Source organism: Drepanopeziza brunnea (genome assembly GCF_022702325.1).
Source record: "Drepanopeziza brunnea f. sp. 'multigermtubi' strain 214-2 chromosome Unknown ctg4, whole genome shotgun sequence".
Lineage (NCBI taxonomy): Eukaryota > Fungi > Ascomycota > Leotiomycetes > Helotiales > Drepanopezizaceae > Drepanopeziza > Drepanopeziza brunnea.
In genome coordinates this window covers 2,892,877-2,918,141 of record NW_027094067.1, presented here as the reverse complement: position 1 = coordinate 2,918,141, position 25,265 = coordinate 2,892,877, and the positions used below count along the sequence as shown (strand labels likewise).

The following is a 25,265-nucleotide window of genomic DNA, read 5'->3' as shown; positions in this document are numbered from 1 at the left end:
GGCGTACGGATAAGGCTGGAGACTCTGATCTACCTAGTTGTCGGCTTTCTCACCTCTGCACCTCACCCGCACGACACGCAATACTTGTGACTCGAGCACATTGTCGCTTTACACTCGAGATATATTTCGAAATCTCGAACGAATGTTCGTTTCCATCCACATCGGTACCTTTGTGAACCTGGCCTCGAACCACCCCAGCGGACTACTGCAGCTGCGCGCAAACCCGACCACAACACACAGCTTCGGGTTGAAAGCCTATATTATTACTACACATACTTCTTAACTGCCAAAATGGCGTCGCAGGCTGCGATCTTTGCAGAGACGATTGCCGGCATGAAAAAGGCCGTCAAGAGAAAGGCCTACGGTACAGATCCCCAACCCTGGGCTTCACCCACTACAATTCTGACCAAGAGGCCACGCAGATTCGGACTCCGAAAATGAAATTGAGAACCTCACCAACCGAGGAAATAAGCTGCGAAAGAAAGCGCGATATGTGCACGAGGGCCAATTGGCGGCCCCGAGTGGCCCTCAAGTCTACAGGAGGGTGGGTGGCTCTGGCAGACCCCCTACATCCCATACACTAACATTTTAACAGAGCATCGAGCACGCGGGCTACCAGAGAGATATAATATTTCGAAACCATCCCCTCATTGACGAAGACGGGTACGAAGTTGACAGCGATGAGGACGACGAGAGAGCGCAAACCGCAATTGCTGCCGCGGCCGAGAAGGACCCATACTCCGATATCAAGGTTGAGAGTAGGAGCAACTGTACCCAGATTTATATAAGATTCCTGCTGAGACTTTGCGACCAGATCTACTTGTTCCATTAACAGCAGCTTCCGATTTGCCTCATCATCCTACCCTCTCGAAGCCCTTCACATCCAAAACGTTAACTGAGTTGACTCGAACTGCGGGTGAAATGGTCCAGAAAGAAAAAGCCTCTCTGTGGAAAATAAAGCATTTATTGACTAAACTGAGCGGTGACAATACTTGGTATCCCTGCGCAAGTGTCGAGACAGACAACGATTTTGCACTTTTCCTCGATGAACGGGAGCGTGTTCATGGAAATACGCTTGAGAAAGAGATTCCTAGGGTAGAGGCTGATCAGGTATCAACCGGAACGCTGGCTTCAGAAGAAGTTGAGCATCCAGAGGGAATGCAGGTAATAGACGACAGGTCTAGAGAGGGTAGTCAAGAAGGACCAATGCAGACGATCGAGAATGGTGCAGATGGTGATATGGTGGTAGGATCTTCTGCGCATTCGAACGGAATAAACAGTGGAAGGGTTACAGGCGCGCCTGGGCCCGTGGAGCGAAATGGCGAGGCCCACACGGGGCCAGCTATGGAAGAAGTCAAAATTTCAAAGGAAGCTCCTAATGGACACCAAGTACTGCCAGAGGATACAGAAATGCCAGATGGCGAACCGGAGGGCGATCATGAGGATGTCCCACCGCCGCGCCGTATGAGGACTCGCGCCCAGGCTCAAGCGGCGTCAGACAACAACACGATTCGAACCAGATCGGTAACACCGGATTCCGGTCAAGAGATGTTCATTCATCCATACTTCCTGGCCCCGGCATTCTCTCGTCCAGATCGCAATGTTGGTTTACCTCCGCCTGAAGCGGACGAAACCCGAAGGCTTCTTCAATTGTACATCCAGAAGCAGGAGGAAATATGTCGCGGCGCTCAAAAAATATACGACGGTTTACTGAGAGCGGATCGTTACCGAAAGTTGGTTTTCAAATGGGCTAAAGCCGAAGGACATGTTGGTGCCAACCGGGATATGTCAGATGGCGAGGACTGGTACGACAAGGAGGAATGGGGGCTGGTTGAGGATCTCAAAAAGGGGCAAGACGAAGAGGAAGAAGATGCAGCAACAACGGCGAAAAAGACGAGAACGCGGCGGCAATAACCATTGCTGTTTTATATTTAACTTTGGAAGCAGGGTGGGCGTTAGGCGTTATCACAGGCGACAATGGTCTGCAACGATATCCAGGGAGGGCGCATTTAACGATGGACTTGCATATTCGGGCACGCTCGCCTCATGAGTCTTTAGATGGCATAGATTTAGCTCTGGACAGATAAGTCATCAATTATCGTTTCCACTGATTTCGGTAGATGTTTGGATGATCTACAAGCTCCTTCTCGGCAGCTCCACTATGCTCACTTCGACGTCATGAAGAGTGATTCGCTGCTGCTACAGTAAAATCCACTTCTTCCCCACGTTCCTGGCAAGCGAGCTCCAACTTAGAATTAACAACACCACCGTTGAACGCATCCTCAGACACCACATCTCTCGATTCACAGAAATCATTCAGATCGTCAGCACATTAAACCGAAAAAAAGACATGATGCAAAACAAAGGCCTGGTTGACTTTGACCAGAAGAGTCTGGCAAGTATGTTCAACAAGAACCAAAACCAGCCTGCCAGGCAGTTTGAAGCTCACAAACCTTTCAGTTGCGGCAGCATCCATTGCCTTCAATCCCATCTTCTGGAAGTGAGATTCAATTCAATTTTTTTGCTTCCTCTCCTCCTGGCAACACCAGAATAGTCACTAACACTCCTCAGCACTGTAGCCCGACAAGGTAGCACCGCCAACCCGCCCATCCTCTCTCCAGCAAAGCCCTAACGCACCATCAGAATACCACAATAAAATCCTAACCAAGCTCGCCGGCGGTAACGCCCGCCATGGCTGCTATGGCCTCGCCGTCACCATCTTCCTCCTGGGCATTTTCCGCGACCTCCTCTACGAACGAGCCCTACGCGCCCAGCCCTCCCACCCGCTCCTCGAGACCCCCCTTGCGACTTACATCTCCTACGCGCTGCTCGCCACCGGCAACTTGCTCGTGCTCTCCTCCATGTGGGCGCTGGGCATCACGGGCACGTATCTCGGCGACTACTTTGGCATCCTGATGGATGATATCGTGACGGGGTTTCCTTTTAGTGTCACGCAGAGCCCGATGTATTATGGGAGTACCATGAGCTTTCTGGGGACCGCGATTCTGTTCGGGAAGCCAGCGGGTATTCTCCTGACGGTGGAGGTGTTGGTCGTTTACTTGATTGCGTTGAGATTTGAGGATCCATTTACGGCGACTATCTATGCTAAGCGGGAGAAATCGCGGATTGGGGGAAATGGGGATGCGAAGAAGGAGTTGTAGGTACGGCAAGGGGTGGTATCGGGAGCGTGATGATGAGGTGAGGGGCGGGGATATACCATGATACCAGGTAGAAGCGAGATGAGTTGAGTTCAGACGGCATGATTGCCCGCAGGACACAAAGATGGCAGGGATCATAAAAAATAGCGAGGCATTGCTGAGCTATCAACCAAGCATCGTGGGCGTTTGGGAAGAAAGAGGCTTTATAGACTTCAGACTTTTCAATAGGTACTTAGAAAGAGCTATACGCCGCTCGATTTCCATCTTTAACACAGCCGTATTGTTGGAAATGTTGTTAAGCCAAATCCCAAGTCTCAGAAAGTTTCAAGCTGCAGCTTAAAGGGTCGAGACTTGGATCCATGCCAGGAAATTTCAATGTCCTAAGACCTGGTTTGACAATGTGTGCGTTGTGCAGCAAAAATATCTTTGTCCCGGGCTCGCTTACGGAGACAGGCGGGTGAGTTCAAAGTTCGGGCGGGACTGAGACTGGGACTGGGACCGGGACATTAACGACATTTAGTAGTACCGCGATTCCTGGAGCACTGGTCACATTTTAAAGTACCGGAATACCAGGGACTTGGAATGCGACGTGCAACAAAAACCCTTCTCCGTCGTCTGGCCTCAGGAAAGGGAGTCCGAAATTTGTTTGGATTAGGCCTCGCTACCACGCCCCGCTTGCGCTCCTTTGTTTTATTACATCAAGCTAGAAAGTTAAAATTCGGGGTAGACGTCCCTACTACTTGTCAGCGTATATTCCTTCTCTACTCACGTTTCCATTTTCACACGTCTCACGTGCAAGCAAAAAGAGGACTCACACTCGCCTCACCAACGGCATCCTGCTCCTCACACCCTCTAACATCTCGAGATCGATATCCACGATTCCAATCTCCGGTTGCCCCCCGCCCGACTCGCTTTGCTCGCCAGCCATATCGAGCAGTACTTCTCCCCAGGGACTAACGACCATGGAATGGCCATAGCTCGTTCTTTGGGGGTTGTGGGCGCCGACTTGCGCGGCGGCTATCACGTAGGCTTGGGACTCTATGGCCCGGGCTGTGAGGAGGGGTGCCCAGTGGACTTTGCCTGTGGGGACTGTGAAGGCGGAGGGGTACGTCAAGATTTGCGCGTTTTTGCGGGACAGGGCTAGGGAGAGCTCGGGGAATCGGAGCTAGGTGTTTTACACATATATCAGCTTCGATTTGGAATGCAGCTTCAGTCTTGAAACATGAGATGTATTAAGAAGTTGTGAAGTAACTCACATCAAAACAGATCATCAAGCCGACCCGTCCAACGACCGTATCTACAGGCTCTACAATCTCCTTTCCACCCTCCACGCTGGCGCTCTCTCTGAGGGCTCCGTAGTCGAAGAGATGGAGTTTGTCGTAGTGGGACTGGATGTCTCCGTTTTCGTTGATCCAGACGCTACGGTTGGCCATCTTCCCAGAGGGGAGAGGCACGTGGATGCCGACGTTTATGGCGAGAGACGAGGCTTTGGCAGAGGATTGGAGACCGAGGAGAAAAGGTGAGCTAGCCATGGGACGAGCGAGAGAGAGGGATTCTTGGGGCGAGGAGGCGATGTAGTCCTGTTAGTTGTTTGTAAGGTTTTGCGCACTTCAAATGAAAGTTATGGAGAGGCGGGTTTCTTGGAAGATAACATGAATTGTTTGACAGATCGGTGGCTCATTGATAGACAAAGCTTACTGTAGCTTCGGGGAGGAAAAGAGCCTATAAGACAGTGAGATACGCCCTTAAAGGTGTGGCAATTGGAGGTGCCGTACCTTAGCTCCGGCATCAACTGCTTTCTTGACGAGGACTTGACAGAGAGCCAGGTTGTGGCTCATAGATGCTGTTGAGCATAACTGCCCGATAGCCTGCAGGGCTTCAGTGATCCGGTCTGTTTATTTGCAATGAGAGTACATACTGCAATGGCCATTCTGAATTCAGTTGCAAGGCCGTCGATAAAGGATGGGGGCTGTTATTCGATAAAACATGAATTTAATTGAAAGCTTCCTTTCTACTTCGGAATTTTTAAGAGTCAAGATTAGAAGCACTGGAAATGCATCAAAAGAAAACACAAGAGAGAAGAATCTGGGCTGCTCAAAGAACAGAAGAGTTGGTAGTTGAGTGGAACTACAAAGTAAAAATAGACGAGATACAGATCCTTATTAACACTCGATATCCTCCAAACACACCAATACTATGTTGTAAAACCGACTTTGGTAATCAAAGCTAGACATTTCAATATTCTCTCTGATCGAAGCAGATGTGTTTTCGTAAAAGAATCAGAGTCAGCCTCGCCTTGACGTTCAATCTGTGCACGTGGATGGATGGATGACGTTCACATTCGGGTCCCAAGTCCCAAGCTTTCGAGCCGAAAGTTCAGCCTCCTTCTAAACATATTGTCCGCTTCTTACTCCCAACCAGAAGCCCACCAGCAACCACACATATAGAAGGATATGGAGCCTGCCTAGGTGCCGGAGCATAATAAGCATTTGAATCAGACAATGTCCTTGTAAATTATTACGAAATGTCCAATGGCGGCTCAGCCGGGAAATCGTCAACTTGTAAGTTCTTCCTCTCTTGGACTCGACCAGGCTGCTGACTTTCGGAAGCATTCCAGTATGTATTATCAAAATGATTTTTTGTTTTCCTCGCAGTCTAACGCAATTTTGAGAGCTGCCACTTTCCCATACCTCACGATCAATCCGCTGACTACCCCCAAAGCTTCGCAGCTGGTCTGGGGTCTGGCATCCTCTCCGCAGTCCTCCTCCAACCAGCCGACCTCCTCAAAACCCGCGTCCAGCAATCCGGACACACCTCCCTCCTAGCCACCATCCGCGAGATCTCAAAATCCCCGAACTCGATCCGCTCCTTCTGGCGAGGAACGCTTCCCTCTGCTTTACGCACAGGCTTCGGATCCGCCATCTACTTCACAAGCCTAAACTCCCTGCGGCAGAATGTTGCGCGGTCGAATTTGTTACGGAGCATAGGAGCAACAGACCAGAATGTACTCCCGAGCCACTCTTCTGCTCTGCCAAAGCTGTCGAACATTGCGAACCTTACCACCGGAGCTGTTGCCAGAGCGGGAGCGGGCTTCATCCTGATGCCCATGACTGTCATCAAAGTCCGGTACGAGTCGAGCTACTACGCCTACAAGTCAATCGCTGAGGCTAGCAGAGACATTTTCAAGACTGAGGGCTTGAAAGGGTTCTTCGCGGGCTTGGGGGCAACGGCCATCAGAGACGCCCCGTACGCTGGCCTCTACATCCTCTTCTACGAGCAGTCCAAAAAGCAGCTCAGTCTCCTCCTCCACAAAGTGCCGATAGCAGGCGAGCTCGCACAGGGCATGAGTGGATCAACCTCCGCGTCTATCAACTTCGGGTCGGGCATAGTGGCTGCGGGGCTTGCAACTGCCCTAACGAACCCCTTCGATGCGATCAAGACGCGGATACAGCTGCAGCCGAGGCAATACCACAATATAGTTCATGCCGGGCGGAAGATGATCCTGCAAGATGGCTTCAAGAGTCTATTTGATGGCTTGGGCCTCAGGATGGGCCGGAAAGCTGTGAGCTCTGCCCTGGCCTGGACGCTTTATGAGGAGCTTATAAGGAGAGCTGAGATGGCGTTCACGCGTACTGAGACTAGGGCGCTGTAGTATCACTGCTTTTGTATAATATTCAGGATACCACTCAATCTTTGCGGAGTGCAGGAAGCCGTCCAGCGATGCGCCACCTTTTGTTGCCAATCTGAGAGTTTTACATAGGTATCAGTACTCTTCCGCTTTTATTCAAGTTGTTGTTTTAACTGTCTGAATGTATTCATTGAGTGGGTATTTCAAGGTCATGAAGCGTATCAAATTTCAAGCGTCTCATAAAATCTCGCAACCACAATTTCCATCCCCTTTCCCGCTGTCTGTTCTCCACTTGCGTTCCTGGTCATCCGAATCCTGCCTCGATCTTTTACCTCCTGCCCCCGGCCAAGAAGGTGAGCAGCGGAGAAGGAGAAGGCTTCCTCTCATGCTTCTTCTTGCGCACGAGCTCAAGCTCGGTTTCATGATGGTGGTGTTTTTTGCCTTCGAGAGACAGCACAACCGGCTGTCGGCGCTCCCGAATCTCTCGCGTACGAGTCCACAGGAAGTCTTGCTCATATTCCGGTACCCATCGCTTAATCAACACATAATCTGGGTCCTGCTGCTCGTTAGCCGAGGGACGAGTGCACGAGAGGGAGCAGCCAAATTACCTGATCAAACTCATAATCGATGCGATACCGGTTCAGCGTCTCGATCGACAAATGTCTCCTCGACATGCGCGTGTAAGTTGGCCGATTCGGATCAATGCCCTTATCCTTCTTGAGAACCGCCGCGATCTGTCTCTCGTTCATTCCAGACCTGCGCAGATCCTCCTGCAAACGAGTCTGATACTCCTTCTCCCTAGCCTCCTTCTCCTTCTTCTCCTTGGCCGCCTTCTCCGCCTGCTCAACCTTGTACTTCTCGATCGCAGCATCTGCCTCCTTCTTCGCCCTCTTCTTCTCCTCCTCGGCCTCCTTCTTCTCCTTGGCCGCCTTCTCCGCCTGCTCAGTCTTGTACTTCTCGATCACGGCATCCGCCTCCTTCTTCGCCCTCTTCCTCTCATCGTCGGCCTTCTTCTCCGCCAGCAACCGCTGCATCTCCGACTCCCTCTTGAGCCTTGCCTCCTCAGCCGCCTTCTCCTTTGACGCCTTGTAATCCTGCAACTCCTTCTTCGCCTTCTGGAGCTCAATGTCCTCCTTGACCGCAGCGATGTGCTTCTTCATGCGGTCTTCGTCCTTCTGCCTGTCCTTCTCGAGCTTGTAGAGCTCGAGCTCCCGGCGCGTCTTCTCCATCTCGTACTCGTCCCGCGTGTGCACGGCCCGGTAGGCTTCCAGCTCGCGCCGGGTCTTGTCACGCTCGTACTCGTCTCGGGTGTGTACTGCGCGGTACTGCTCCAGCTCCCTCCGCGTGCGCTCGAGCTCATACTGGTCCCTGGGATCGGCGACGAAGCTCTGGGGCCGGCTCCGGCTTCGGGAGTGGGAGCTTCGGCGCTGGTGGGGCGCGAGGGCCAGGTAGTCGTCGTCCTCGTAGTCGTTGTAGATGCGGTTGTTGATCACGATGGGTGCCTGCTGCGGAGATGGCAGCGGAGGGGAGATGGGCCGTCTGTGGCCGGTGGAGCGGGAGCGGTGCATAGCCGATGCTGTGATGGCGGGCACGAGGTAGGCTGTGCCGGCGTGCTGGGGCTCGCCATAGTAGGGGCGAGGCGCTGGGCGATAACGATGCTCGGGGAAGATGACGGGCTGGGGGGAGACGCGTCCGCGACGGATGCGGATGTCCAAGTCGTCTTCTTCTGAGTAGGTGCTGTAGGACATTTTTTCCCTTCCCTTTCTCTTTTTCTACTGACGAGGTCTCTTGGCTCGGGAGTGATCTCTGGGGAGAGCAACCAGACTGTGCTTGTCTTTCTCGCTGGGTTTGTGTTTGTGTTTTGAGTGCGGCGTTGGGTCTATTACCAGGGCTGATGTTCGAGGTCGGGCCTTGTAGCTGAGAGGTCAGCGATGGACCTCACTATTCTATAGATGGGCTCCTCCCCGAGCGATGTCCTTCTTGCTTTCTTTCTTTCTTCCTTTCCTTCCTTCTTTTCTTTTCTTTCCTTCCCTCTCGACAGGCAGGAAACTCGAGTGTGAAGATTCAAGAAAAGAAAAGAAAAGGAGAGAAGAAAAGAGCAGAGCAGAGATGTATCCGCTGATGGATGCAAAAGAGGGAGGAGTCGCGCGGAAGAAACAGTCGGTGTCAGCAGGTCAGGTTTTCCGATCGATGGGCGAGCGAGTGGGCATGGGCGGGTTTTTAAGGGCAGCTCAGGAAGGACTACAGCGGCGAGCCGAGTGAGTGGCTTGATTCGATGCGTCTCAGCCCAACAACAACCAACAACCTACACGGTATCGGGGGAGCGGAGGGAAGGGAAGGGGGGTCGAGGGACGTAAGCTCGGCAATAGATACTTCGGTATGTGAGGGTGTGGCACAGCTCTAGCTGGGTATGTATATATATATATATATGAGTGTGTGTGTGTGTACGTGTTTACGTGTTTACTCTGCAACCCGGCAGCGCAGCAGGCTCGAGGTAGGTAAGTACCCGTAAATTGCATATATCAATCGTTCTCCGTCGAGATCCAAGATCCAAGATCCAAGATCCAATATCTAATAGTGGGAATCGACCTCCCGACTTTCAGGGTTCTTCAAAAGTCAAGTCGTGGGAGGTCAATTTCCACGATTGCTAGCTAGGCAGGTAGGCAGGTAGGCAGGTAGGCAGGTAGGCAGGTAGAAAGGCTAGGGAGGGAGAGAGAGAGGTAAGGTAGGTAGGTAGGTAGGTAGGTAGGTAGGTAGGTAGGTTCTCTCACCGACGAACTGACGGCGGCACAGGGGCAGAGGCACAGAGGTGGGCCGCGGGATCAGCCTTAATTACCTACCTATATATAATTATATGCTTGGATACTTGATCCTCAGGTACTGTCCATAGGGACGGCTGGTGGTTTGCTTGGTTAGTGAGTTAGTTAGTTAGTTATTTAGCTGGTTAGTTCTGACTGTGTTCATGCAATACAACAGCAGTTACATTGGCTGCCTGGGTTTCCTTGGTAGGGGGTTCTGGCCGGCTCGCGTGTTTTCGGTAGTGTTGGGGAGGAATTGGTTTGGGGTGAGAGAGGACTGAGGGGACGGGGGATGCGATGGGTCGGTCGGTCATTGCATAGGACCCGGATCATTTCCAAGGGTGGCTTTTGTGTTGCTTATAGGGAGAGAGAGCAAGGCCGGATATGTTTAATGATTTGGTTTTAGCGAGAGGCGCGCGCCTGCTTGCTTGCTCAACGGGCTTCACTTCACCTGTTGCTTCTTCACTTGGTGCTTAAATCTGCACAGACCGCATCCGATAAGTGGTGGATATGAAAGCAATTACGAAGAATGGATTTTCTCGGGTGTGCGTGTGATTCGTGTGTATGCATTTCTTTCCGTTTTCTTCTCTCTTCCCGACCAGCCACGCAGAGCTGAGTCACCACGCATCCATCTGGTCAGCTAGCGGTGTACAGCTCCCCAATCCGCGACAGCGAATCTCATGCTGTGCCCTCTGGCCGGTGGCATCAGCGTGAAAAACTGGCCTGGTTCTGCTGGAACTACTTCTGGCGCTGAAAAGTTCTTGCTTGCTGCTTTTTCGATCCCAATTCCCATCGACCCAGATTTGAGTCTGGCTGTGCGACCCTACCCACCGCCATGAAGTGGCACCTGGCACTGTAGCAAACGCACACCTCTTGCCCGAGATGTGATTCCGAATACTCAATTCCAGAAGCTTCAGATACAGGTAAAGTAGAAACGGACATGATGGGAACGGCTCTTTCCTCTTGCCTCATGCGCGTCCCCCGCTCTTGAGGATCTGGTCCATGTGCGCCTGACTATTTTTGAAAGTCGTTTCCAGGTAATGCAGCCTCTTGTTTAGATTCTCGACGTCAGACGAGAGGGTTTTGGTTTCGGTCTTCAGGCGGCTGTTGATATCGGCGGTGGGACTGAAGACGAACCTATGGGGCGATGTTAAATTTGCGATGGCTTCTCCGAGACGTGGGGGGAGGGGAGGGGGGGAGGTCTCGTGATGGGTGTTGCTGGGTGTTGCTGGGTGGGGGTGGGTCCAGGTGCCTGGTGAGAGACACGTTCAAGGGGAAAGCAATGAGATTGTTTCCACAGAATGTGAGAAGGCGACTGAGAAGGGGAAGTTGGGATGTAAGAAAAGAGACCTACATCTTGCCCACACCTTCGTATGTTGGGGTATCAGAGGGCAGCTCATCGAGTTCCTTGGAGGTCAAGGCCAGCTTGCGCATCTCGATGGTCTTGAAGTTGATCTGAGACCTGACGACGCCGATTTGCTGCTGGGACTGTGCCGCCTGGTTTCCAATCTCCTGGGCTAGCTATTCGATATGAGTAGGCTGGGACATGGTACATTACATGTGTGGAAGGGTCCGCCTCGATATGGGTGAGGAGGTTCATACCTTCTGCAGAGCCTCGTTGGAGATGGACATTTTGATGATATGGGGAATCGAGATGTAACAGTGCAGTGTGATGATCAAGTGATCAAGTAATGTGGGTAAGTAGGTAGGTACCAGTACGGTACTTAGAGAGAGGGAGAGAGAAATGTAATGTCAAAACAAGCTCGAGGTTCTTAACCTTAACACTCCATCTTAGTCATATTAACGGATAAGGAGAAGACGATAAGACACCCGAGGTGGGGCTCGGCCATTTGTACTGTATATAGCCAAGCCGACAATCCCCAAGATCCCTCTTTCAAGTTTGCAAGGTACCGACCGTCCCGGCCCCTCTCATGACGTACGTAAAGTCATATTGGTTCGCAGATCAATCGATCGGCCACTTTCCTCCGTCCGGTCCGAGTCACCCTCAACCGGATTCGAGATTCTGCCATCTTTTCCTTCATCTGCCCTGCCCTGAGTCAGTCAGTCAGTCAGTCAGTAGTCATCCGCTCTTCCTTCGACAAGCTCTCTCAAGCTCTCGCTCCCGCGTCAGGGTTATAGGATATCATATCAGCTAGTCAGCCAGTGCCCCGAGCCGAGGTTTACGCTCCAGCCAGACCAGACCAGACCAGACCAGACCAGACCAGACCAGAGGCATCACAAATCACGATGCAAGGTCATGTCATGCAGCAAGAAATCAGACAGTACGGAGCACCTACCTAGGTATGGGCCTCGGCCGGCACTGGAAGCTACCCGTCCGTTCCTTACCTTACCTACCCAGCTACGCGCTCGGCTGGGCTAGAGGCTAGAGGCGTTCGGGTTTCCCAATATGTACAAAGCTCTTTCCTTGGTTCATTCTCATGTTGGTTTTGTTTTGTTTTGTTTTGTCTTTGATCTCCCCCTCCCCATTGCCTCTCCTCCTCCTCCCCCTCCTCCTCCTTCCCTTTCCCTTCCCTTTCCCTTCCCTTTCCCCTTCCCCTTCCCCTTCCCATTCTCCTCCTCCCCCCCCTTCCTCCTCATCCGTCAAACCAGTATCTATCTATCTCCATCGAACAACATTCGCTGCTGGGCAAGAGAGGTTTCGGAGGTTTCCTGTGCCTGTGCCTGGGCCGGTATTGGAACTCGAAACCATCGGTGCATCACAGATCAAACATAAACATTTCCACCTTTTCGTCCCGCCAGTGCTGCTTTCAAAGGAAAGCCTCTCGCCATGCCGTTTTCTCTGCCATCTTTCAAGTATCCGCTTGCGCGCCCGGATGAGGGGTATTGGAACCCCGTCACCTCGACGATCAACTGGTGCGAAGGTATTTCGCTCTCTGCCCCATGGACCCTGCCGTCCTGATGTTTCATTCCAGAGGATTACTACGCGACCATCTACTCGGCCGAAATCGTCAATACTCTCACGAACCTACTGTTCATATGGCTGGGGGTCAAGGGCATTCGCAACTGTATGAAACATGGCCATGACAGTATCTTCATCGCCTCGTTCTTGGGTTGTCAGTAAGCCTACGCTCGCCTCCAAGGCGCATGTACTGATGTGCGCAGACCTGCTAGTTGGGAGCGGATCCTTTGCTTTTCATAGCACCCTGAAGTGTAGGTCGCCCACGCGTTTACCAAAGAGCGCCCAGCAGCTGATCTGATACAGACCCGATGCAGCTGGTGGATGAGCTTTCCATGATCTACACGGCAATCATCATGTGCTATGCCACATTCTCATTCTCACAGTCTCGACTGAACCGGGTATTGCTCGGGGCTGGATTGACCGGATTAGGAGTATTCATTACGGTTTGTGCCACTTCACAGGAAAGCCGGTAGGAAAACTGACAGAGATCAGCTGTACTATCACTATCTCCAGGACCCAGAATTCCACCAGAACGCCTTCGCCCTCCTTCTCATTGTGATCTTGGCTCGAAGCACATACGTGATGGAAGTAAACATGAGACCGAGCCTGAAGGAAAAGTACGGCATGAAATCCCGCAAAAGAATGGAATCAGAGCCTCTCACAGCTCCAGAAAATGTGGCGAATGATCTGCGGGACACGGCTATCCTAAAGAACATGTGGTTGATGGTAACAATTGGCCTGGCTATCTTCTTGGGCGGTTTTGGAATATGGAACTTGGATAACCACTACTGCTCAACCGCACGCCAGTGGAGACATCAGGTTGGATTGCCTTGGGGGATCCTGCTTGAAGGACACGGGTGGTGGTGAGTCTTGGTGATTGCAAATGGAATTGAGTTACTGACAGTGAAATAGGCATTTGATGACTGGAGTAGGAGCCTATTATTACATTGTCTGGGCTATTTGGTTGCGTCACTGCCTCAACGAGCGGAAAGACGAGTTCGTGCTGGAATGGCCATCGATTTGGTCCATCCCAGAGATTACCTCTTGCTCAACTGCTGAGAAAAGCAACGGGTGGTCAAATGGCTACTACAGTAGCTACACTAACGGTCACCTAACCGGAAAAGCGAATGGGAGAGCGAAGGGTCATGGGAATCGTGAGGATAGAAAGTCTGTTTAGGAAAGGATTGAGTAGTGGAAGAAGGCCCAGGTGGTTGGATGGGTGCATGCACATAGAAAGGATGGATAGAGCAGCGCATAGATTATACCCCCTGGTCTTTGATCCAATTGTTGGATTGATGAGCGACTAATAAGAAATATTCTATTGTTTTAGCAAGGGTCCTCTGTGGCCTTTCCTCGAAGCGATTGTTTGCGATTGAGCAGTGGTGGTACTCGTGCGGCCAACATATCTATCTCGTGCGTTGATCTTTTTGAACCGGGAAGAGGTTGTAACGCTCTGTACGGACATGGTTTGGCTAAGCGTATATTTAGAAAACTTGCCTCTATATTTGGAACGATTTACGACACGGGGCCTCACGAGTATTGTGTAGGTAATGTGTAGGTAATAAGGATTAGCCATGTTGACTAACAAAGGGACTGTAGTGAACAAACTCCAGTAGTAGCATATTTTATCTTCCAAAATAAAGTGGTCTTCTAAAGGGTCCAGTACCAAAGAATCCGGCCCTGACTGCGGCCTTGTGGGCAATAGTTCGGCAGCCAGCCTCGCTGCCGCGTCACACAGCCTTGTTTGGTGGGTTCGTGAGGAATTTCGATCTACGCGTCTAGCGCAAAAGCTTAAGCACTTGCATGCTACTCGAGTGGTATCACATCTGTTGGCATGTAGCAGTGTGGGTTCGGCTTTTCAGATCCGAACACGCAATCCCAAATTTTATTTTCCTCTTTAATTTCGCACGTACTACCTGCCACGAAGGCATCTTTGTGCTCTCCGGCAACTTCTACTCGACTCAACTCGACTCGGCTCGAGGAATTGTTTTGCCCCCTACGTCTTCGACTTTGTCTTGCCTGCCTGCCGGCCTCGGCCTCTCTCTCTCTCTCTCTCTAGATCCGCACGTCCCTTGCATACCGTGATATGAATGCGTCGATACGAAGGAGGGAATTGAGACATTGCTGAATTATTAGGGGATTGATTGAGAGATATTGCGACAGGGGTTTCAAAAAGGCAGGAAAGGGCGGGAAAGGGCAGGAAAGTGGAAGGGGAGCTAGCTACGAACCTACGGACGGTGTCGGGAGTTGGGAGCACACAGCTGTTGATATCTGGTTGGTAACTGATTGATCAGAGTGATCAGGTATCAGCTGGGGCACTGGCACAGGCACATACCTACGACATCCGATCCATAACCAAACCAGCGGGTTTTTCTTTCGACGCGATACATTCGATTTCAAAGCGCGCTTCGGACACCGGGGTCGAAGAAGCGACAGGTGTCAGAGGGCTATTGAGGCGGGAGAGGAGAGAAGGGGGAAGATTGAAGAGGAAAGTGGAAAGGGAGAGAGCGAAAGAGAGAAAGAGAAAGAGAGAGAAAGGGAGGGAGAAGTAGAAAGATGGCAGCCTCCAAGCAGACCTCCCGCTGGGGCAGCTTCCTCCAGCAAGCCGTCGCGGGCGTCGAGTCTCGGCTGGATAATATCCTTGCTGAGGGCGTGGAGGAGCAGATGCAGAATGCTGCCGCGCAGCATCAGCAGCAGAGCCAATTGCAGAGTCAGCTGAGGACTGGGTCACCAGTCAATGGTGGTGGTGCTCCTGTTGGGAAGGTAGAAGGAGGTGCGCATTCCCTATCCTCCTGTTGCTCTGTGTCTTGCTTGAATCTGAATTCTGGGCAGGAGCTGTGGTTGAAAGACATGCGCTGATTCTTAGGGTGCAACAGTTTCCAAATCGGCTTCTACGAGTAATCGAGCGCCTGATCGACTTCAAGAGCGATTGGCAAGGGCTATTGCCAACAAGCAGAAGGGGGAAGCTGGGAGTGGGACTGCGAGTGGGGTGCCGAGTAGGGTGGGCAGCCCGGTGACGGTGTCGGTGGGAAGTAGTCCGAGGCAAAGCTTGGATCATACAATGCCGAAGGCTACGAATAGTGCCAGACAGAGTATTGATGTCCCTGCTGCGGTGAAGGCTGAGAACACGGAGGATGGGAAGGCGGAGGAGGTACAAAAGACCACGGAGGAGAGTAGTGATGTGAAAGAGGTGCAGGCAGAAGCTTCTCCTATTGCTATAGAGCCTGGAAGCTCGACCGTTGAGAAAGTGGTGGGGACGACAGAGTCCAATGGCCAATTATTGAAGACAGAAACTGAGGCTTCCCCAAGACCGTCAGCGGAGTCTTCAATACCGAGTTTACCTAGAGACTCGATTGACTCGGCGAGACAACCTAGCCTGCCACCTTCTATGGACCTGCCTCCGGCTGATCGAGCGACTAGCAGCATTGCTACATTCAAGTCAACAGAGGAACTCGAGTCGCTTTACAAAAAGCTACAAACGGACTACGAGACCGCTGAACTTCAACGCCAAGAAGAAATCCATGGATATATTGAGCGCATAGATGCGCTACAGTCCAAGCTACAGTATCTAGCCAAAGAAGGCGCTGAAGCAGCTCGGAAAGCCAGCGGTGCCGCTCCAAGCGGGAGTCTGGAGAAGAAGCTCGCAGACAAGGAGGAGCAGATCGCTTTGCTCATGCAGGAGGGTCAGAAGCTTTCCAAAAAGGAAGTCAACCAGCTCACCACGATCAAGAAACTCCGCGCCAAGATCCAGGAAGACAGCAAAGCTGTTGAAGAAGCGAAGCGGAAGCAGGAGATTGCTGAGCGGGACATGGCTATCTTGGCGGAACGATTGAAGAGAGCTGAGACGTTCGAGAAACGACTCGGCGAGAAGCAGAAAGAAGTCACGCAACTGCAGAAGGATGTGGAGACGCTGAAGACGGCAAACGAGGTGAAAAACTCGGCTGTTATGGAGCTTGAAGCTGAGCTTAAGGAAGCCATTGCGCAAGGCAAGGAAGCGGAGATGAAGGCTGCCAACGAGGCTCTCGAGGCCGAGAAGAAGCGTGTTGCTGAGCTGGAAGACGATATTTCAAATCTGAAGATCGAGAAGGATTTGGTCGCTGATCGGGCACGAGCGCAGGTCAAAGAGCTGAAGGAGAAGGCTGAGAAAGATGCAGAACGTGCTCGGGTGGTGGAGATGGAGATGAAGAATGAGCTACAGATGTTGGAGAGCAAGTTAGAGGTTATGAGGGCTAGGGCTGAAGAGGTGTCTTCCGGGGCTACGGGCGATGCTCAGGCCAAGCTACTGAGGCAGATTGAGACGCTGCAGACTCAGTATGCGGTTGCTAGTGAGAATTGGCAGGGCATTGAATCCTCGCTTATCGCACGGGCGACGAGTCTAGAGAAAGAGAGAGATGAGGCTGCGAAGAGGGAAAGCGATGTTAGGAGGAAAGCTCGGGAAGCTGTAAGTCAAGCCCAGATTGTTACGAATGAAGCGATGCTAATATAGTGTAAACAGACTCTAAAAGCAAAGCGCAACGAAGACGAGCTCGAGGAGTCCCGATCCAAAATGCCCAGCTTCCAAAAAGAACTCGCCGAACACAAAGCCAAGCTAGACACGCTGCAGCAAAGAGCTGAGGCGGCTGAAGCAGCTCTAATCGAAGCCCGCGCCACCTTCGAGCAAGAGAAACTCGCCTGGCAATCCGAGCTGCAGAACCGCATCGACGAAGAGCGCCAAAGGCTGCAAGAAGAAACAATTCAAAATCCCGGTTCGTTCTCCTACCGCCCCGGGTCACCCGTGGCATCTACCCGCCGCGGCATCACGTCCGAGTATGTCGGGCTCCAGAACCTACATATCCGCCGCACCTCCGCCTTCTCTGTCATCAACGAAGTCTCAGCCTCGCCAACCGGGTACGTGGGAAGAAGAACGTCGGCGCAGCCGCTCAGACAAGCTAGTGGGAATGCGACGCCGAAGCGGCAGGACTCGATGCAGAGTCTGATGGAGAAGCGCAAGGAGGACGAGAATAATGTCGAGAGTCCGCCCGCGCATACGGAGAACGACTCCTTCTTCGAGCAGAACGTGTCAGCGTCCTCGCCGGACCAGACGATCAACGACCTCGTATCCGTGTCCACAGCTGGCGCCGGGCCCTCGGTCCAACTCGTCGAACGCATGTCCTCGGCCGTGCGCCGGCTCGAGAGCGAGAAGGTTGCGACGAAGGAAGACCTGGCGAGGCTGGCGGCGCAGCGGGACGAAGCGCGCGCGGAGATCGTGGCACTGATGCGGGAGGTGGAAGCGAAGCGGAAGGTGGACGAGCGGGCCCAGCAGCTGGAGGCTGAGGTCGAGAGGCTGAATGAGCGGTATCAGACGACGCTGGAGATGCTGGGCGAGAAGAGCGAGATGGTTGAAGAGCTCAAGGGGGACGTGAGCGATCTGAAGGCTATGTATCGGGAGTTGGTCGAGAGGACTCTGAAGTGAGATGGAGAATTGGAAAGACGCAGACGGAGACGGAGACATGGAGTGCTTTTCTGTTTTCTGTGTTCTTGTTTCCTGTCGTCTCCCTGGCTCGCTTGGAGACGGGGGATCCTTGGGGGCGGAGGGGGATGGAACCGGATGGGACGAGATTCCGATGGGCAGGGGATAAGAGGAGTTCGAGTGAGAGTTGAGAGGGGGAGAATAAATGTACACGTAGTAACCCGAGATTTGAGCGAGAGAGAGAAAGAGAGACTGTTCTAAGCAAGCGAGCGTAGTCTTGTTCTGCTCTAAGCGATGTTTTTTTTTTTTTTTTTTTTTTTTTTCTCCTTTCAGATACAAATGAAATGTACGAGGTTTTACATCTTTCGTGATCATATGATCATGAGAGAAATGATACATATATATATATATATATATTCTTATTCTTTCCTTCCGTTGGTTTTTTTTGGGGGGGGGGGGGAAGGGAGGGAAATTTTGCAATTTTGCAATTTTGCAATTTCACCATCGGTTTGGGAGACTTTTTTAAGTTAGGCTATTGCGATGCGAGGTCTTTATTTTCGAGGTCGATCTTGTGAGGTCGAGGTCGAGGGTAATTGAATAGAGGAATTGAAGGTGGGGTTGGTTGATGAGTGAGTGGGTGAGTGGGTGAGTGAGTGAGTGAGCTTTTTTTTTTTTTTTTTTCCAACCTCTTCTTTTGTGTGTACGTCTTCTGTAACTTTTCTGTGCGGAGCGTTTGCTGGCTGTATGGAGCCGTTTGCTTGCTGCAGGTGGTGGGGTAGGTGGATGGGTATAGTTGGGGGTTGGGGGTTGGGAGTATGGCATGGTTGTTGTTGGGCGTAGGTAGGTAGTTGTTAGATGAGGGGTAAGTGATAAGTGGTAAGTGGGTAAAATGTAGTAATACGATAGGAATGAATGAATGAATGAATGAGAAAATGGGAAAATCTCAGGGTTGTTGTTATTGTCTTGACTCGCTGGCGCTAGATAGGTAGGTGGGTCGGTAGGTAGGTAGCTAAGTACCCCCAGTTTCGAAATGAAGATGAGTTCATCAGGTGTGTGTATATATGTGTTTTTGTATGTATGTATGTAGATAGATCGAGCGAGCGAGCCAGCAAGGGGCTACGATAGTGCATCCAGATATTATTGGCATATTGTATTGTATTGTATCATGGTGGTATTCATTCCAAAGTGAAAGAAGGCTGGGATGAGGGAGGAGGAGAGAGAGAGAGAATGAAGGTTGGCACCCAAAAAGAAAAGGGTAGCTAGTTAATCAAGTTTTTTTTTTAAAAAAATTGAGAGTGATAGTGAAAGTTGAGAGCCAACTGAGCTAGCTAGCTACGCCGCAATCTCGATCCCTTCCATCTCGGCCGCTTTCAGAATGTACTTCCGTACCTGCGAGTCCGGGGCGAGGTCGAGAGGGAGGAAGTCCTCGTTATCTTTCTTGTCAAACTCGGCACCGGCTTTGAGGAGCGCTACTGCCGTGTCGCCTGTTGTCCTCGCGAAAATCGCTGGTTAGCATTCGAGTTTCATTCACAGCGTCCCCAGATCTCAAACTTTTCTCGACTCCCCCCTCCCCCCTTTCCATCAACCAGATACAGTGTGACAGTGGATCTGAAAGCCAGGTCCAAAAATATGACAGGGAAAAGAAGGAACGATAATAGGGATTAAAGGGGAGCAGACGTAGAACGATAAGGGAGAGGCGCGACATACCATGGCCCTCAGCAACAGCGTGGTGCAGCGGCGTCTGTCCCGCGATGTCGGCTGGGTTCAGCGGGCTCTTATTCTTGAGCAGCAGCTCGACGATGGGGACCGAGCCTACGGCCGCGGCGCGGTGAAGGGCGTATTGGCCTCGCTTGTCCTTCACCCGGGTGGATGCTGGTGGAGAGTGAGCTAGCAGGCGCTTGGCGATGGGGATATTCTTTTTGGAGGAGACGAAGTGGAGAGCTGTCTACGAGGGGAGTGGGTGTTAGTAACGTTCGGGATGTAGGTAGCTGCGTAAACAATTTTCCCCAAAGAAATATTGATGTGGTGATGACTGGGTGGGTGTACTTGGCCGCTGAAATCTGGATATGATGTTAGCGCAGGGTTGGTTTACTTATAGGAGAGAGCGCGAGAGGATGGAGGATGTACTCTTTGCATTTACATCCGCCTCTTTCCTCAATAACAGATCCACGAGCTCATCTCCATCTTTTAAGCTCACAGCTATCATCAGCGGTGTCCATCCTGAACCATCCTAATTGCTTTTCGTCAGCACCTGTTCGCATCTCATGCCCTTCCACCTCTCAATTTCCCCTAAAAACTCAAGACGAGAGACAGGGAGGGCCATACATACTTGCACATCCGGATCAAAGTCCTTGGTAGCGGCCAATATTTTGACTATATCGAGATGTCCGTACGAGACGGCCCAGTGTAGGGGCAAACGGCCGTCGTCGTCGACACGTTGGGCGAGCTTGGGGTTGGCCTGTTCCAGCACACAGTTTCTCAGCCGGTGTCCTTGAATTACAGTCTATTGCTTCTTGTAACGGAGATAAGCAAGCCATCTCACATTCAAAAGTGATTCCACAATAACAGCTAGCTATGTTAGCTTAGTTCATCTAGCCGGGTAGTTAGGAGAAGAAGGATAGGAGGAGTCACTTCTGCCGTCTCGAGCTGCTTCGTGGAGGGCAAACTTGGAGGGTTCTTCCGTTGCCATTATGAGGGGTTGAGAGGAGAGATGCAGGACGAGGTTTCAGACTTGAAAGGTTTTCGATTTTGTTTACGGTAGGAAGTCTGAGATGAGAAAATAGTCGTCGTCTTGGAGTAGGGAGCCTGATTCTTAGCGCCTCAGGCTGATATGATATGTAGGGTATTGAAGGCGACTGGTTCACTCCAAATAGGCCAGAGAGTTATGATTTTGAAAGAAAAACCAAGTATTAAGTTGGGAAACTTATCAGTGTTATAATTTGAATTGTGTGGAGGTTGGCGCATTTGCAAGTATACAAAGTAGTATAGATCCAACTCCATGCCAAGTTCGCTAGCGCTATAGTAGCTCCCAAGCAAGAATCGCGTAGACCGTCCACTTGGCCAGCCTCGTCTGCAACCTCAATAAAGTAAACCCGTCTACACATCTGCAGATCCACCATGGCCACCACGGCAAAACAAACTGCCACCTCGGTGACCTCGGTGACATTGCTCGAGGAACAACCGACTCCGACGCCCCTAGAAACCCTGTTGGTAGAGAATCGGAAGCGAAGCAGAGCGCAATTCGAAGCCGGCGCATCGACGGATGACTTCGATGGGGGTGCAAGCAAAAACGGCCTCGCAGCTCGAATCTACTCAGAATACTCCTCCTTTGCTCCAGCGCCCATTCCAGAACCCAAAGCCAAGTCCAAAGCATCGCAGAATGGCTCCTCGACCGCCCTGGTGCGAACAAATGGGAAGGCGAAGACGGCAACTGCGACATCACAAAATGGCTCCTCATCCACGAGTCTAATACACAGACCTTTACCGCAAAAGAACCTTCCGGGCTCGAGCATGGTCCGCAAACAGACCTTCGTGCAGCAAAAACCAGAATGGCACGCGCCGTGGAAGCTGATGCGCGTCATCTCTGGTCATCTGGGCTGGGTGCGCGCCTTAACCGTCGAGCCCGAGAACAAATGGTTTGCCTCTGGCGCCGGCGACCGTACGATCAAAATCTGGGATCTCGCGACGGGGAGCCTGAAGCTCACATTGACGGGTCACATCTCCACCGTCCGCGGCCTGGCTGTCTCACCTCGGCATCCGTATTTGTTTTCTTGCGGGGAGGATAAGATGGTCAAGTGCTGGGATCTGGAGACGAACAAGGTGATCAGGCATTACCATGGGCATTTGAGTGGCGTGTATACGCTGGCGCTACACCCGACGCTGGATGTGTTAGTCACGGGTGGTAGAGATGGTGTGGCAAGGGTCTGGGACATGAGGACGAGGAGCAATATCCATGTTTTGGCTGGGCATAAGGGAACGGTTTCTGATTTGAAGTGTCAAGAGGCAGATCCACAGGTCATCACTTCGTCTCTGGACACGACTGTGCGGTTGTGGGATTTGGCGGCGGGAAAGACGATGGGCGTTTTGACGCACCACAAGAAGGGCGTGAGGGCGCTCGCCGTGCACCCGAAAGAGTTCACGTTCGCGAGTGGGAGCACGGGGAGCATCAAGCAGTGGAAGTGTCCCGAGGGAGCCTTCATGCAGAATTTCGAGGGCCAGAACTCGATCATCAACACCATGTCTGTCAACGAGGACAATGTCTTGTTTTCAGGTGGTAAGTACATTTCGCCTGATTAAAAAAACGAACATGACTAACGGGAAGTAGGTGACAACGGATCAATGAGTTTCTGGGACTGGAAAACAGGCCACAGGTTCCAAGCCCTGGACACCACAGCCCAACCCGGCTCTCTCGATGCCGAAGCAGGACTCATGAGCTCTACATTCGACAAGACCGGCCTCCGTCTGATCTGTGGAGAGGCTGATAAGACCAGTAAGCTCATCTTTGTCCTCCAAGCCATCCGAAACATTCGCTAACAACCTCACAGTCAAAGTCTGGAAACAAGATGACTCTGCAACGCCAGAGACCCACCCCCTGGAATGGAAACCAACACTGGGCAGGCAAAAGTTTTAGTATGATATCAGCAGAATGGGCACGCATGGCATGGCGAACGGCGTTTCCGCTAGGTCATTATCTAGGCAAGATAAATTTTCACAGTACCGTATATGGGTATTGTAATATTACGTTCTTCACACCGGGTATCTTTCAGAATCCAAACCCCTTGACCTCAGGGTCATCCTTGAACGCCTGCTTCACATCCTCTTCCCCGATACACAGCCTGATCTTGCCCGTGCGCTCCGCCCTCCTCGTTTCAAGGCCAACGATACCCGCCTCCATGAGATCCACAGCACTCCCCCCCATAGCCAGCACTCTCGGCACTTTCTTGTCCTTCATGCCCACACCCGTACCCGCACCCATCTCCATCCTTGTATCTTTGAGCAAGAACTCTAAGTGGGAGCCACTCTCCATCCTCGCCATGCGTTTCGCCTCATCCATCACCTCTCCCAGAATGCTCTCTCCAATGCCCGTCCTCCTGGTCTTGACCAACAGCGCCGCGAGCAAAATCTTGGCCGCCAGAGGTAAACTGCGTAAACACTGTTGTAGCGGACTCGTCGTCGCCTCATTGATAGCCCTCTTCACTGTCGCAATCGTGACCGTACCCAAATTCCGGCTCGGCTTCCCCGCCCCCTCGGCGCCATCCCGGTTAGCTTTGCGGCCAGACTTTGACGGCGTGTCTGGGGCGGGCAGGGCCAGGATCTCAGCTTCGGCGAGCTCGACGGCGCGGCGACAGATGTCGAGGGCGCGGCGGGCGTCCCCGGAAACGGCGGCCACCTTGCGCGATGCGAACTGGATGGCGTCCGGGTCGACGATGGAGTTGGGGACGCCGGTTAGGCGCGACTGGATGATCTTCATGAGTTGGTCGTGGGTGTAGCCGGGGAAGGTTATGCGGGTGAGGCCTGTGTCTCATTAGTCCTTGCTGTACTGTACTGTAGTGAAGGAAGTGTAATGAAAAGGTTGGGGAGAACGGGGTCAGGAGAGGAAGAATGAAGGAGGACGTTACCAAGTCTGCTACTAATCTTGTTACTCAATGTTCGCTCCGGCAAATCCATCGTATTGGCCACAGCAAGCACAATTAATCGACTGTGTCTCAGACCGGGCCAGTTGAAAAAGTTATACATCACGCTCTGGTTCTTCGTCACCAGCTGATCCAGCTCGTCCATCAGCACCACACACGGCACCCGTCTCGGACTTGGGTGATTGAACTCCCTCTCCAGCAAATCCAACGCATGCGTGGGGCTCACGCGATCTCCCTTCAGCGCTTCCCAGAGTAGAGAGTACGACTGGTGCGGATCCGTGACTTTCATGCCGTTGATCTCCACGAAGATGAAATCGTCCAGCTCGTCAGCCAGCACAGAGGCGTTGAGCTGCGCGACTACTTCACGGACGGTGGCGGTCTTCCCGGTGCCTGGTGTACCCGAGATGTAGATGCAGGCCCCCGTGCCTTCCACGATGGCGGCTTCGAGATGGGAGTAGACGGATGCGAATTCGTCTTCGCGGCATGGGAGAGAGGTTGGTACAGACGAGACGTGGAGCCTGGAGCGGGCTGTCTGGAAGGGAGACGAATCGACGTGCTCGGGGTCCAGCATGCGGGTCCCTAGAGGCGTGAACTCGAGAGGTTTTTTGATAACCACTTTTCTGTGGCTTGGTGTCAGCAGTTTGGAGGGGGTGCGTGGTTTGCGTGGTGTGGTAATCGAGGAGAACTTTTGCTTCTTTCGTGGCGTTTCGACTTTTCCATCTTCATCGTGAGTAAGATCGCCTCCAAAATCATCGTCTTCCATTTTACGCTTCTGGCCTCTCCGTTTTTTGACTGTGGATTTAGTCTCGGACTTTATGCGGTCGTGCAGTTGAACGACTTCCTCTTCGGTGCTGTGCTTGATAGTCTCCCATTCAAACTCCTTGGTGTACGTAGCAGTACGAGTATCGCAGCCTCTCCGGCAGATGTAGGTCTTGCCATACTCTTTATCTCTCTTGGAAATCTTGCCGGTAGGGTACTTCATATTAAAGGCTTTTTCTGAAAGCAGGTATGCCGTGCCATTGATCGACTCGAGAGGATTGATATCAGTATCGGGCGTAAGATACAGTTCGTTCTAGTGCCAAATCAGCTTTGCTAAAACATCTCGAAGAAGTTGCTTACAGGCAGGAAGTCAGATCTCTTCTTTTCCTTGATTTTCGGCCGAATCTCCTTCTCATTCGCAAACCCTACTCCCCCATTAGCCTTTGCCCCTCAATTGTGACCCAGGAAACCTACACATGAAATTGGCAGATTTCTCCCCATCATCGTCATCCAAAAACTGCTGTATGAGGCCCACCCAGCATTGACTCTGCCCCTCTGCCTTCAACAGCACCGAATCCCCAACCTTACAACTAAAGGTCCCCATCTTGGCCCCTACAATCTCCCCTCTTGATTTGATCGCACTCCTCGCCTTCCTCTTCTTCGACCTGTTCTCATCATCTGCAGACTCTTCATCTCCCTCCCCATTTTCCCGTCTCGCGTAAATCCATTCCCATGGATGCTCGTCCGTACCCAGCTCGTCGTCCGAGTCTTCCCTCGTGAGCGTCCCGCCTGCGAGAAGCTTGCGCGCTCTCTCTGCCTTGTCTGCGCGCTTCTGCCAGGGGGTTGCGGGTCTGGGTTTGGATGAGGGCGCCATTGCGCAGGTTTGATATGCGTGGCTCCTTGTGCTGGAGTTGCCAAGG

The 25,265-nt window shown here is 52.1% G+C and overlaps 11 protein-coding genes across 11 annotated transcripts; 6 read left to right on the top strand and 5 right to left on the bottom strand.

The window, feature by feature from the left end:
• Positions 1-291: 291 nt before the first annotated feature.
• On the top strand, positions 292-1,914 carry L3040_003450 (uncharacterized protein; the record flags this gene model as incomplete). The annotated part of the gene is made up of 4 exons (XM_007293851.2): positions 292-364; positions 423-544; positions 596-758; positions 815-1,914. 4 exons carry the CDS (start codon positions 292-294, stop codon positions 1,912-1,914), a joined length of 1,458 nt encoding a protein of 485 aa, XP_007293913.1.
• Positions 1,915-2,353: 439 nt separating this feature from the next.
• L3040_003449 (uncharacterized protein) lies at positions 2,354-3,161 on the top strand (the record flags this gene model as incomplete). The annotated part of the gene is made up of 4 exons (XM_066154476.1): positions 2,354-2,399; positions 2,461-2,500; positions 2,572-2,588; positions 2,644-3,161. The coding sequence occupies 4 exons, from the start codon at positions 2,354-2,356 to the stop codon at positions 3,159-3,161; spliced, it is 621 nt and encodes a 206-aa protein (XP_066012434.1).
• Positions 3,162-3,869: 708 nt separating this feature from the next.
• Positions 3,870-5,088, bottom strand: L3040_003448 (uncharacterized protein; the record flags this gene model as incomplete). The annotated part of the gene is made up of 6 exons (XM_007293849.2): positions 3,870-3,891; positions 3,974-4,323; positions 4,415-4,738; positions 4,857-4,880; positions 4,934-5,026; positions 5,077-5,088. 6 exons carry the CDS (start codon positions 5,086-5,088, stop codon positions 3,870-3,872), a joined length of 825 nt encoding a protein of 274 aa, XP_007293911.2.
• A 594-nt stretch (positions 5,089-5,682) lies between these two features.
• On the top strand, positions 5,683-6,810 carry L3040_003447 (uncharacterized protein; the record flags this gene model as incomplete). Its single annotated transcript, XM_007293848.2, has 3 exons — positions 5,683-5,719; positions 5,768-5,774; positions 5,880-6,810. 3 exons carry the CDS (start codon positions 5,683-5,685, stop codon positions 6,808-6,810), a joined length of 975 nt encoding a protein of 324 aa, XP_007293910.2.
• A 304-nt stretch (positions 6,811-7,114) lies between these two features.
• On the bottom strand, positions 7,115-8,534 carry L3040_003446 (uncharacterized protein; the record flags this gene model as incomplete). Its single annotated transcript, XM_007293847.2, has 2 exons — positions 7,115-7,342; positions 7,395-8,534. 2 exons carry the CDS (start codon positions 8,532-8,534, stop codon positions 7,115-7,117), a joined length of 1,368 nt encoding a protein of 455 aa, XP_007293909.2.
• A 2,018-nt stretch (positions 8,535-10,552) lies between these two features.
• L3040_003445 (uncharacterized protein) lies at positions 10,553-11,216 on the bottom strand (the record flags this gene model as incomplete). Its single annotated transcript, XM_007293846.2, has 3 exons — positions 10,553-10,721; positions 10,939-11,105; positions 11,187-11,216. 3 exons carry the CDS (start codon positions 11,214-11,216, stop codon positions 10,553-10,555), a joined length of 366 nt encoding a protein of 121 aa, XP_007293908.1.
• Positions 11,217-12,372: 1,156 nt separating this feature from the next.
• Positions 12,373-13,662, top strand: L3040_003444 (uncharacterized protein; the record flags this gene model as incomplete). Its single annotated transcript, XM_066154475.1, has 7 exons — positions 12,373-12,466; positions 12,518-12,658; positions 12,708-12,755; positions 12,808-12,947; positions 12,997-13,367; positions 13,417-13,500; positions 13,629-13,662. 7 exons carry the CDS (start codon positions 12,373-12,375, stop codon positions 13,660-13,662), a joined length of 912 nt encoding a protein of 303 aa, XP_066012433.1.
• Positions 13,663-15,060: 1,398 nt separating this feature from the next.
• L3040_003443 (uncharacterized protein) lies at positions 15,061-17,956 on the top strand (the record flags this gene model as incomplete). Its single annotated transcript, XM_007293844.2, has 3 exons — positions 15,061-15,277; positions 15,381-16,945; positions 17,000-17,956. 3 exons carry the CDS (start codon positions 15,061-15,063, stop codon positions 17,954-17,956), a joined length of 2,739 nt encoding a protein of 912 aa, XP_007293906.2.
• Positions 17,957-19,285: 1,329 nt separating this feature from the next.
• Positions 19,286-20,642, bottom strand: L3040_003442 (uncharacterized protein; the record flags this gene model as incomplete). The annotated part of the gene is made up of 7 exons (XM_007293843.2): positions 19,286-19,437; positions 19,661-19,898; positions 20,000-20,013; positions 20,081-20,183; positions 20,283-20,411; positions 20,496-20,521; positions 20,585-20,642. 7 exons carry the CDS (start codon positions 20,640-20,642, stop codon positions 19,286-19,288), a joined length of 720 nt encoding a protein of 239 aa, XP_007293905.2.
• A 428-nt stretch (positions 20,643-21,070) lies between these two features.
• L3040_003441 (uncharacterized protein) lies at positions 21,071-22,583 on the top strand (the record flags this gene model as incomplete). Its single annotated transcript, XM_007293842.2, has 3 exons — positions 21,071-22,226; positions 22,278-22,442; positions 22,498-22,583. 3 exons carry the CDS (start codon positions 21,071-21,073, stop codon positions 22,581-22,583), a joined length of 1,407 nt encoding a protein of 468 aa, XP_007293904.1.
• Positions 22,584-22,715: 132 nt separating this feature from the next.
• L3040_003440 (uncharacterized protein) lies at positions 22,716-25,219 on the bottom strand (the record flags this gene model as incomplete). Its single annotated transcript, XM_007293841.2, has 4 exons — positions 22,716-23,467; positions 23,572-24,658; positions 24,706-24,770; positions 24,820-25,219. The coding sequence occupies 4 exons, from the start codon at positions 25,217-25,219 to the stop codon at positions 22,716-22,718; spliced, it is 2,304 nt and encodes a 767-aa protein (XP_007293903.2).
• Between the last annotated feature and the right edge of the window lie 46 nt (positions 25,220-25,265).